The sequence below is a fragment of the Mustelus asterias genome, chromosome 30, assembly GCF_964213995.1.
Source record: "Mustelus asterias chromosome 30, sMusAst1.hap1.1, whole genome shotgun sequence".
In the NCBI taxonomy this organism is placed as follows: domain Eukaryota; kingdom Metazoa; phylum Chordata; class Chondrichthyes; order Carcharhiniformes; family Triakidae; genus Mustelus; species Mustelus asterias.
The window spans coordinates 11,447,878-11,460,165 of record NC_135830.1 but is presented as its reverse complement, the minus strand read 5'-3'; the positions used below and the strand labels follow the sequence as shown (position 1 = coordinate 11,460,165).

General features: G+C 45.0%; 3 protein-coding genes across 5 annotated transcripts in view; 1 reads left to right on the top strand and 2 right to left on the bottom strand.

The window, feature by feature from the left end:
- Positions 1-12,288, bottom strand: part of LOC144481037 (uncharacterized) — a 297,288-nt gene that overhangs the window by 85,852 nt on the left and 199,148 nt on the right. The window lies entirely within an intron of this gene.
- LOC144481041 (uncharacterized) overlaps positions 1-12,288 on the bottom strand; it is a 211,559-nt gene that overhangs the window by 1,602 nt on the left and 197,669 nt on the right. The window contains exon 1 of one of the 3 annotated variants that reach the window (XM_078200685.1): positions 1,951-2,115. The exons of 1 other annotated variant lie outside the window; for it this stretch is intronic. The gene's annotated coding sequence lies outside the window, so the exon portion shown is untranslated. Of the gene's footprint in view, positions 1-1,047; positions 1,348-1,950; positions 2,116-12,288 lie in introns of those variants that run through there. One more of the 3 variants, XM_078200686.1, reaches the window with a different exon arrangement.
- LOC144481021 (uncharacterized) lies at positions 2,317-8,186 on the top strand. The gene is made up of 2 exons (XM_078200658.1): positions 2,317-2,380; positions 3,806-8,186. The coding sequence occupies exon 2, from the start codon at positions 4,241-4,243 to the stop codon at positions 5,387-5,389; it is 1,149 nt and encodes a 382-aa protein (XP_078056784.1). The 5' UTR covers positions 2,317-2,380; positions 3,806-4,240; the 3' UTR covers positions 5,390-8,186.

Sequence of the window (12,288 nt, the reverse complement as noted above, 5' to 3'; positions counted from 1 at the left end):
AGTTAAACCTGGTTTCAGTCTCGGGGCCTATTCTGCTTTCTGGTTCTCTTCCTGTTGACTAATTAACCTCAATTAAATATCAAGAATACTGAAGCCATTGTTTTTGGTCCCCCTTCCAAGTCTTGTTCCTTTGCAATCCACTCAATCCCTCTTCCTGGAAAATGTCTGAAATTAAGCCAGTTTGTTCATAACTTGGTGTCCCATTTGATCCCAAGTTTCTGGGACTGCCTATTTCCACCTCGGTAACATCGGCACGGTAGCACAGTGGTTAGCACTGCTGCTTCACAGCTCCAGGGTCCCGGGTTCGATTCCCGGCTCGGGTCACTGTCTGTGTGGAGTTTGCACATTCTCCTCGTGTCTGCGTGGGTTTCCTCCGGGTGCTCCGGTTTCCTCCCACAGTCCAAAGATGTGCGGGTTAGGTTGATTGGCCAGGTTAAAAAATTGCCCCTTAGAGTCCTGGGATGTGTAGGTTAGAGGGATTAGCGGGTAAAATATGTGGGGGTAGGGCCTGGGTGGGATTGTGGTCGGTGCAGACTCGATGGGCTGAATGGCCTCCTTCTGCACTGTAGGGTTTCTATTCTATTCTATTCTATCACATGCCCTCAACTCTGCCTCAGTGCATCTGCTACTCAAACCTTCATTCAGGCCATTGTTACCTCCAAACTCAACTGTTCCATCGCACTCTTCCAGGCCTCCCACATTTTACACATGGGAACGTGAAGTCATCCAAAAGTCTGCCAACCCTTTCCTAATTAACAGCAAGTCCCTGATCACCCCTGTCCTCCGTGACTTGCCTTGGCTCCCAGTCATGCAACACCTTGATTGTAAAATTCTCATCTTTGTTTTCAAATCGTTCCATGGCTTCAGCCCTCCCGATCTCTGTAATCTTCCCACAAACATCTGAGATATCAGTGCTGCTCTTGTACATTCCCTACTGTAATTGCTCCACTACTGGTGGTGTGTCTTCAGTTCTTCAGCCCCAGGATCTGAATTCCCACCTCTGTCTCTACCTCACTTTCCTCCTTTAAGCCTCTCTTTAAAACTCACCTCTTTGTCCAAGCTTTTGGTCATCTGTCCTAATATCTCCTGATGAATCTGGGAATCTCACTTTGTTTTATAATGTTCCTCAAAGTTTATTTATCAGTCACAAGTAAGACTTACATTAACACTGCAATGAAATTACTGTGAAATTCCCCAAGTCGTCACACTCCAGCACCTGTTTGGGTGAATGCACCTAAGCAGCACATCTTTCCGACTGTGGGAGGAAACATGGTACCCGAAGGAAACCCACGCACACACGGGGGAGAATGTACAAACTCCACACAGTGACCCAAGCCGGGAATCGAATCCTGGCGCTGTGAGGCAGCAGTGCTAACCACTGTGCCGCCTGTGTGAAGTGCACTGGGATGATTTATGATGTTATAAATAGAAGTTGTTGTTGGCTATAATTCTGACCTCCTGTTTTACAACAACCCACTGTTTTCACAATAAACTCTATCTCTGATGTTTTTCTCTGCTGAGGGTTATCCATTTGGTTTTGCCCTTAATAAAGATGGCAGATGTTAACGTCTGAGGATTTTGTCTTGTAAATTGAGGGATTAAAGTTTAATTATTAGTGCCACAAGTAGGTTTACATTAACACTGCAATGAAGTTACTGTGAGAATCCCTGAGTCACCACACTCCAGCACCTGTTCGGGTAACACTGAGGGAGAATTTAGCACGGCCGATGCACCCGAACCAGCACATCTTTCAGACTGTGGGAGGAAACCGGAGCACCCGGAGGAAACCCACGCAGACACGGGGAGAATGTGCAGACTCCGCACATACAGTGACCCAGGCTGGGAGTTGAACCCGGGTCCCTGGCGCTGTGAAGCAGCAGTGTTAACCATTGTGTCACCCATGCCCGAGATCCGGCACCTGGCCGACACCGGGTGTTTATGAAGCCTCACCGCCCGGATCCATTTATGTTTCCGGTTTTCTTTCGGGCTCTGGATCCGCGCCATTTAAAATTCCCATTGAAAACCCGCCGGCTCGAGCTCCTTCCCGCCTGCGGATCCACAAAGTGTTTCCAAATCCTCCCAGCCACCGCCTAACGCTGACTCCGCTTCTCCGGGACAAACAAGCGCCAAGGACAGCAATGACACTGCGCATGCTTCACATCACAATGCCCGGGCACTGATTGACGGCAGCTCCGGACCAATAGGAAGAGGGGGCGCGGCTGGAGGACCGAGCGGGAGTGGCTGGTCCTCCAACCAATCGGAGTGAATGAGGGGCGAGTCCAGGCTGGGAGTGGAGCATGCGCAAAGATGATAAGGCGCTGGGGAGCCTGGGAACGCACTGCGCAGGTGTGGTGAGCACAGTAACAAGTCACAACACCAGGTGAAAGTCCGACAGGTTTATTTGGAATCACGAGCTTTCGGAGCGCCGCCCCTTCATCAGGTGACTCACCCAGTCCAACACCGGCACCTCCACATCAGGTGGTGTGGGTGTGCGCTCTGAGCATGCTCAGTGTCAGTCATGGTATTGGGGAGGGTTCTGGGGGAGATTATGATGTGGAGATGCCGGCGTTGGACTGGGGTAAACACAGTAAGATGTTTAACAGCACCAGGTTAAAGTCCAACAGGTTTATTTGGTAGCAAAAGCCACCAAATAAACCTGTTGGACTTTAACCTGGTGTTGTTAAACTTCTTACGGAGATTATGAGCACAGGGTAGGAATGGAAACCACGGCTGCACTGGAAACAGCACCAACTTCTGGCCCAGGAAACAGGCCCTGGCTTTACCGCAGGCGGCTGGACATCTGGGAGGATTTGGAAACACTTTGTGGATCCACAAACCCTTCAGAATCATTGTCAGCTCCCTGGTTTGCAGCTGCGGGGCTTCTCCCGGGAACAGGCCCAGGTTAACGGCCCCATCCTGGCTCAGCCACTGGAGGATGGTTCACATCAGAGGATGGGGGAGGGGGACAATAAATAAGAGGTTACACTTTGGCCTCAAATCAATGAGGACTCTGATCTCTGGGAAGGAAGGAAACCCTGGGAGGTGGGCGGGGAGGATTCACAAACACCCGCTGGAGGACCCAACACCCCCAGTAAGACCCATTGGTTTTATTGTCAGTCTGCAGACAGGAGCTGGAGAACTGAACCCAGACAGAGGAGAGGGAGGGAGAAAACTGAGAGTGGAGGAAAGAGAATTGTCTGTTCAGCATTTCTATTGTGGACTGACACTGAGATGTTTGAAAACTGCTTTTACACATTGTTACAAGTTGACGATTTACACAGAGAACTCAACCCCAAGAGAAATGTTTGTCTCTCTGTGATTTCTGTTCTGCATTGACTGTGATGATTTTTGTAAACAGAGATTATAGCTTTCAGGAAAGATTAAATGGATTGAAGTTTTTTCCTATCGAGCAGTGACCTGATAAAAGTCTTTCAAATTATTAGTGGCTTGGACAGGGGAAATGTGGAGAGAATGTTCCACTTGTGACAGAGTCTAAAAGAAGGAACGATCAATAAACAGAGTCATAAATACAAGATAGTTACCAATAAATCCAAGAAGCAATACGGACAAATTTCTTCACTCACAGGTTTAGAATTACCATAGAAATGAGTTGAGGAAAGTGCTGAGATTGTTTCAAAAGGAAATGGGAGAAACACACAAGAGAAAAAGAAATAGAAAAATCAACTGAAAGGCTGAGATGAGGTCTGTGGGACAGGAGAAGATGTGTCAAGTATAAAGAATTAAACTGAATGGCTTGTTTGTGTCTTGTATATTCAAAGTAATTCAATGTAAACTCCTTTTCCAGAATATCTGCAGACGGGCGATTCAAACCAAAGGTCTCGGGATCTGACAGTGTCACATGGTTCTTCAGGATCTGAATATCAAAGGCCTATGAATGTGGAATTATTCAACATCAGTGTGACTGGAAAAGCCCCGAGACACAGACATCTCAGTTATTTTTCCACAGTCAGCTGGAACAGAGCTTTAACCAGTCACACAGCGTGAAAAGAAATAGCACATTTACATCAGGTAGACACCGTACTCGTGTTCTGTGTGTGGACCTGGTTTCAACTGATTATATAACCTGGAGAGACAGGAGGACACCTGCACCATGTGAACAAGGAGCAGCAATAGGCCATTCGGCCCCACAGGCCAGTTCCGCCATTTAATAACATCATGGCTGATCTGATAGTGAGCTCAAATCTGCATCCCGCCTACACCCGATAGCCTGTCAATAATCATGGAGAAACCGTGGAAATGTGCGGACTGTGGGACGGGATTCAATTACCCATCTGAGTTGGAAACCCATCGACGTATTCACACTGGGGAGAGGCCATTCACCTGCTCTGTGTGTGGGAAGGGATTTACTCAGTCATCCAGCCTGTACACACACCAGCATGTCCATACTGGTGAGAGGCCATTCACCTGTCTTCAATGTGGGAAGGGATTTAATGCTTTATCAAACCTCCGGACTCACCACCAGGTTCACTCTGATCAGAGACCGTTTCAATGTTGTGAGTGTGGGAAGAGCTTTAAAAGTAAAAAGGATTTGATGATTCACCAACACACTCACACTGGGGAGAGGCCATTCATCTGCAAAGTGTGTGGTAAGGGATTCACTCAGTCATCCCACCTCCTGACACACCAAAGTGTTCACATTGATCAGAGACCATTTAAATGTTCTGACTGCGAGAAGAACTTTAAAAGTAAAAAGGATTTACTGATTCACCAACGCACTCACACTGGGGAGAGGCCATTCATCTGCTCCGTGTGTGGGAAGGGATTCACTTGTTCATCCCAGCTCCTGAAACATCGATTTGTTCACACGGATCAGAGACCTTTCAATTGTTCTGAATGTGAGAAAACATTTAAAAGCAAAAAGGATCTTCTGAAACACCAGCACACTCACACTGGGGAGAGGCCATTCACCTGCTCTCTCTGTGGGAAGGGATTCACTCGATTAGCTCACCTTCTGAGACACCATCGAGTTCACACTGGGGAGAGGCCGTTCACCTGCCCTGTGTGTTGTCAGGAATTCATTGATACATCTGACCTTCTGATACACCGGCGAGTTCACACTGGAGAGAGACCGTACACTTGCCTCCTGTGCGGCAAGAGATTCACTCAGTCATCCCACCTGACTACACACCAACTTGTTCACACTGATCAGAGACCTTTTGAATGTTCTGATTGTGAGAAGAGATTTAAAAGTGAACAGAATCTGCTGAAACACCAGCGAGTTCACACTGGGGAAAGGCCGTTCAACTGCTCCATGTGTGGGAAGGGATTCGCTCAGTCAAACAACCTGCTGAAACACCAGCAAGTTCACAGGCGACAGCAGGGGTTGGATTCTGCTGTTCTTGCTGCTGTTAATCACATCCAGGACTGAATAGTGTCTGGTTACCAGTGAGGTTCCACAGTTTTGTGGTATATATCAACGACTTTGACTTAAATGTAAGGCTCATGATCCAGTTTGCAGATGATACAACAATTGTATTTGTGTTTAACAATCCAGAAGAAAGCCGTGGACTGCAGGAAGATATCAGTGGGCTGGTCAGATGGGCAGAAAAATGGCACATGGAATTCGATCTGGAGCAGTGAGAGAGAATGAATTTGGGACATTAGACAAGACAAGGGAATGAACAGTAAAGGGATGATGCTGAGAATTATAGAGGATCAGAGAGAACCTGGAGTCAACATCCAGGCATCTGTGAAGGAGGCTGGACAGGTAGATCATAAGACCATCAGATGTAGGAGCAGAATTAGGCCATTCAGCCCATTGAGTCTGCTCTGCCATTCAATCAAGGCTGATCAGTGTCTCAATCAGGTGGTCAAGAAGACATTTGGCCCAAGCCTAGTGTATAAGAGGAGGGAGATTATGCTCAAACTGAAGCAGAGAGTGGGAATAAATGGATCCTTTTCAGAGTGGGAAGCAGTGACGAGTGGGTGCGGCAGGTTCAGTGCTGCAACCCCAGCTGTTCATAATATACATTAATGATTGTGATGAAGGAATTGAATGCAATATCTCCAATTTTCAGCCGACACTAAGCTGGGTGGCAGTGTGTGCTGTGAGGAGGATCCTGAGAGGTTACAGGGGGGCTTGGACAGGCTGAGTGGGCAGATACTTGGCAAATGCAATATAATGTGGATAAATGTGAGGTTATCAACTTTGGTGGCAAAAACAGGAAGAAAGATTATTATCTGAATGGTGGCAGTTTAGGAAAAGGGGAAGTGCATCGTGACCTGGGTGTCATGGTGGGACAGTTGCTGAAGGTTGGCATGCAGGTACAGCAGGCAGTGAGGAAAGCTAATGGCATGCTGGCCTTCATAGCAAGAGGATTTGAGTACAGGAGTAAAGATGTCTTGCTGCAGTTGTACAGGGCCTTGGTGAAGCCACACCTTGAGTATTGTGTGCATTTTTGGTCTCCTAGTCTGAGGAAGGACATTCTTGCTATTGAGGGAGTCCAGCGAAGGTTCACCAGACTGATTCCTGGAATGGCAGGACTGATATGAAGAGAGACTGGATCGACTGGGCTTTTACTCACTGGAATTTAGAATGAGAGGGGATCTCATAGAAACATTTAAAATCCTGATGGGACTGGACAGGCTCGATGCTGTCCCAACATGTTCCCAATGTTGGGGAAGTCCAGAACTAGGGGTTACAATCTTAGATTGAGATGAGGAAGAACTTCTTGTTGTGAACCTGTGGAATTCTCTCCCACAGAAAGCTGTTGGGGCCAGTTTGTTAAATATGTTCAAGAGGGAGCTGGATGTGACTCTTGTGACTAAAGGGACCACAAGGGGTATGGAGAGAAAGCGGGACTGTGATACTGTAAGTCCATGATCTACCATGATCATATTGCATGGTGGTGAAGGCTCGAAGGGCCGAATAGCCGACTCCTGCACCTATTTTCTATGTTTATAAAACGCTTCATAAAACATTCTGTAGAAGGATCATTTAGATCCAAAAGATTAACTCTGTTTCTCCCCACAGATGCTGCCAGACCTGCTGAGGTTATCCAGCATATTCTGTTTATATTTATAAAATGCTAGTTAGAGCAAGCTGGAGTACTGAGCACAGTTCTGGTCACCAGATTAATCAGTTATAAAAGTATATGTCTAGTAAAGCAGTGTGGCAGAAAGCTGAAGCCAGTTGATGAATTTTTAATATAATTCCAATCTGTTCAATTTTCAAATCTAGTGAATAAAGGATTGAAGAATTGGGAGGGTTCGTGGAGGAATCATTTCACCCGGAGAGTGATGGGGATCTGGAACTCACTGCCTGAAAGGACGGGAGAGGCAGAAACCCTCATCACATTAAACAGGAACTCAGATAGGCAGTTGAGATTCTGTAACACACAGAGGGACAGATCAAGAGCTGGAAAGTAGGGTGAAACTGGACAGTACTTTTCCAGCCAGCACAGACCTGATGGGCTGAATGGCCTCCTGTTGTTCAGTGAATTTTCTATATTTCAGTTCTGACAGTTGGAGTTTGTTTCTGCTGATGTTAATAACTCCCCGAACTGGGCTGTAGTGTAATATTCTGGATAAATCAGATTTGATTAAAACACATCAGAGTAGATTTTGTCTTTCCCACCTGTGTTATCTGACTGTATTCTGATTTTCTGATCAGTAACACAACTAACCTCAGCCGCCCCAATCTGTGAGTGACTCAAATTCCCCAACAACACTGTGAGTGTCCCTCAAACCACAGGGACTGCAGCGGTTCAGGAAGGCAGCTCACCACCACCTCAAGGGCAATTAGGAATAGGCAATAAAAATACTGGTCCAGCCAGTGACACCCACACCCCATGAGAAGAAAATGTCTGTTCAAACAAGACTTAATTAAGGCAGGACAGGATTCTGTGGATAATAAATTTTATAACATTAAATTAACATTAACATTATTGTTAAAGGAAAGAGGTTTGCATAACAATTCAGGAAAACTTCCAAGATGGCGCAGGAGCAAGGTGACTTCTTGCAAGCTGTGCCCAGCACACCTTCTAATTCTTTTACTCTCGTTCTATGCTTCTAAAACTTTATTCTGACTCTTATGACTGTAACACTACATTCTGCATCCTCTCCTTCTCTATGAACAGTATGCTTTGTCTGTATACCGCGCAAGAAACAATACTTTTCACTGTATCCTAATACATGTGACAATAATAAATCAAATCAAATCAGACAATGATTTTTACAACTTTGTCTCGGTGTTGATCCATCACAGCGTTCCCCTCTCAAGACTCTGTCTCAGATACAGTCCCACTTGCTGAGGTGGACATGTGATTCTTGCCTCGAGTGAGTGTCTTCTGTAATCAGCCAGCCACAAATCATTACGGAGCCTTCGCTTTTCACCCCTGAGTGGCCAGCACCCTGTGTCAGAGTCAACCTTTTCCTCCGTTAATAATTGACTCAGGGCTGCTACTTGAGTTAATCTAATTAGTTCTTGGTAACAGTGGCCACCCAGCCTCAGTATAGCAGACAAGAACACAAGAGAGCTAAAATCTGTTGAGTTTCACCAATTCTCCACCCACCGGGTCAAACTAAAGGATTGTGATGTGCCATTCCCTGGGACCTTTATCAGGGGTCCTTTATTGTTAGAACAGATGTCTGCACAAACGCAGAGACATACAATAACTGAAGCTAACGAGTTTTGAATGAAAAACCAGTCTTTCCAATATGATTATTGATTCATTATTTATACCATAATCAAGGCTCATTACCTGTACAGGCATCTGTTTCATGACTGGTTACTCCCTTCACACAGTGATCTGATCAATACATGTGGTTAATACAGAAAACAAAATGGCCCCTTTGGATATGTTAGTATCAAAATGACTTCCTTGACCTTGTTAGTTATTATTAGATACAATATAAAACTGGTGCAATTAAATTAAAGTCCAACCACCCAGACCTTACAGTTAGAAACATGATTTAATGCACCATAAATGAGAAAGGATTAATTGTAAAATTGAAACTGAGGTGTGGTCTAGTGCAGTTTTAAAAGAAATGATCCAGGCTAATATAAGCTGATGTAATCGAATGAAACAGTAACTAAGAATGATCCCTGTGAATTATAAGCAGAGACATGGTCTTCAGTGGTAATAAAACCAGGGCCTCTTATGATTTAAACATAGAGATGTTTAATTATTGTCTAATTGTCTAATTATTAATAAGGAAGGGTTAAGTGTAAAATAGAGCAATTGTCTAGTGTAACATAAACTGAGACACAACCTGGTTTAACATAAATATAGGGCAGCATGGTGGCACAGTGGTTAGCACTGCTGCCTCACAGTGCCAGGGACCCAGCCTTGGGTTACTGTCTGCATGGAGTTTGCACATTCTCCCCGTGTCTGCGTGGGTTTCCATCCACAGTCCAAAGGACGTGCAGGTTAGGTGGATTGGCCATGCTAAATTCTCCCTCAGTGTCAAGGGGACGAGCTGGGTAAATATGTGGGGTTACGGGGCTATGGCCTGGGTGGGATAATTGATAGTGCAGGCTCCTTCTGCACTGTAGGGATTCTATGCTTTGAAATATGAACATGGTCTAGAAACAGTGTTTAACAAAGGCAGGGAGTGCAGTTATTTAAGTTACAACGTGCCTGGCACAGTAACTGAGTAAGAAGTCTCACAACACCAGGTTAAAGTCCAACAGGTTTATTTGGTAGCACAAGCCACAAGCTTTCAAAGCGCTGCTCTTTCATCAGGTGAGTGGGAGTTGTGTTCACAAACAGGGCATATACATTAACGGCAAAAGAGTAACAAGGGAGAGAGTAGGGCCTCTTAAAGATCAACAAGGTCATCTATGTGCAGATCCACAATAGATGGGTGAGATCCTAAATGAATATTTCCCATCAGTATTTACTGTTAAGAAAAGCATGGATGTTAGGGACCTTGGGGAAATAAATAGTGATGTCTTGAGGAGTGTACATATTACAGAGAAGGAGGTGCTGGAAGTCTTAAAGCGCATCAAGGTAGATAAATCCCCGGGACCTGATGAAGTGTATCCCAGGACATTGTGGCAGGCGAGGGAGGAAATTGCGGGTCCCCAGCTGAGATATTTGAATCATCGATAGTCACGGGTGAGGCGCCTGAAGATTGGAGAGTGGCAAATGTTGTGCCTTCGTTTAAAAAGGGCTGCAGGGAAAAGCCTGGAACTACAGGCCACTGAGCCTCACATCTGTGGTAGGTAAATTGTTGGAAGATATTTTGAGAGACAGGATCTACATGCATTTAGAGACGCAAAGACTGAAGAGGGAAAGTCAGCATGGCTTTGTGAATGGAAAATCATGTCTCACAAATGTGATTTGAGTTTTTTGAAGGGGTAACCAAGAAGGTAGGTGAGGGCAGTGCAGTTGATGTTGTCTACATGGACTTTAGCAAGGCCTTTGAAAAGGCCTACCGCATGGTAGGTTGTTTCATAAAGTTAAATCTCACGGGATCCAGGGTGAGGTATCTAAATGGATACAAAATTGACTTCTTGACAGAAGCCAGAGGGTGGTTGTAGAGAGTTGTTTTTCAAACTGGAGGCCTGTGACCAACAGTGTGCCTCAGGGATCAGTGCTGGGTCCACTGTTATTTGTCATTTGTATTAATGATTTGGATGAGAATATAGGAGGCATGGTTAGTAAGTTTGCAGATGACACTAAGATTGGTGGCATAGTGGACAGTGAAGAAAGTTATCTCCAATTGCAACAGGACCTTGATCAATTGGGCCAGTGAGCTGACGAATGGCAGATGGAGTTTAATTTAGACAAATGCGAGGTGATGCATTTTGGTAGATTGAACCAGGGCAGGACTTACTCAGTTAATGGTAGGGTGTTGGGGAGAATTACAGAACAAAGAGATCGAGGGGTACATGTTCATAGCTCCTTGAAAGTGGAGTCACAGGTGGACAGAGTGGTGAAGAAGGCATTCGGCATGCTTGGTTTCATTGGTCAGAATATTGAATACAGGAGTTGGGACGTCTTGTTGAAGTTGTGCAAGACATTGGTGAGGCCACACTTGGAATACTGTGTACAGTTCTGGTCACCCTATTATAGAAAGATATTATTAAACTAGAAAGAGTGCAGAAAAGATTTACTAGGATGCTACCGGGACTTGATGGATTGAGTTATAAGGAGAGGCTGGATAGACTGGGAGTTTTTTCTCTGGAGCGTAGGAGGCTGAGGAGTGATCTTATCGAGATCTATAAAATAATGAGGGGCATAGATCAGCTAGATAGTCAATATCTTCTCCCAAAGGTAGGGAAGTCTAAAACTAGAGGGCATAGGTTTAAGGTGAGAGGAGAGAGGTACAAAAGTGTCCAGAGGGGCAATCTTTTCACACAGAGGGTGGTGAGTGTCTGGAACAAGCTGCCAGAGGTAGTAGTAGAAGTGGGTACAATGTTGTCTTTTAAAAAGCATTTAGATAGTTACATGGGTACGATGGGTAGAGGGATATGGGCCAAATGCGGGCAATTGGGATTAGCTTCGGGGTTTTAAAAAAAAGGGCGGCATGGACAAGTTGGGCCGAAGGGCCTGTTCCCATGCTGTAAACCTCTATGACTCTAATATGAACAGACAGGGTCTGGAGTAGTATGAAAAGGCTCAGATGCAATAATAATAAGATAGTAATAACTGAGACAGGGCGCAGATTAAAATAACCAGAGATGGGAATCAGGATTGTATGGCCCTTCCTGGTCAGTGGTACATTATTGTCCAATTGAACTAAATGGAGATTTAAATGGTTCATCGCCTTCACTGGAGGGAGACAAGCTGTGGTGGGGCCATAAAATTCTGGCCAGAGTTTACCTAGAGTAAACAGAGTCATGATCTAGTGTAAAATGAACAGAGAAATGTCTACTTAATATAAATGTACAAAGTTGCAAGTGTATTATCAGCAGAGACCTGATCTAGTGCTGCAATCTTTGAGATATGGTCTTGTATAATATAAATGGAGTCTTAGTCTGGTACAGAGCAACAATACAGAGCACAGTACAGCAATACAGAGTACAGTGCAACAATACAGAGCACAGTGCAACAATACAGAGCACAGTACAGCAATACAGAGTACAGTGCAACAATACAGAGCACAGTGCAACAATACAGAGTACAGTGCAACAATATGGAGTACAGTACAACAGAGAACTAGCCTCGTTTTTCAGGAACCAAGACACTGTCTAATGCAACAAGACCTTAGAGGTTTTGTAATGTAAACAGAGAGATTTAAAGGGAGCTTTAATGGTGATGTATAAAATTATGAAGGGTTTTGATGGTATTCATTGTCAGATGCTCTTTCTAACTGGCG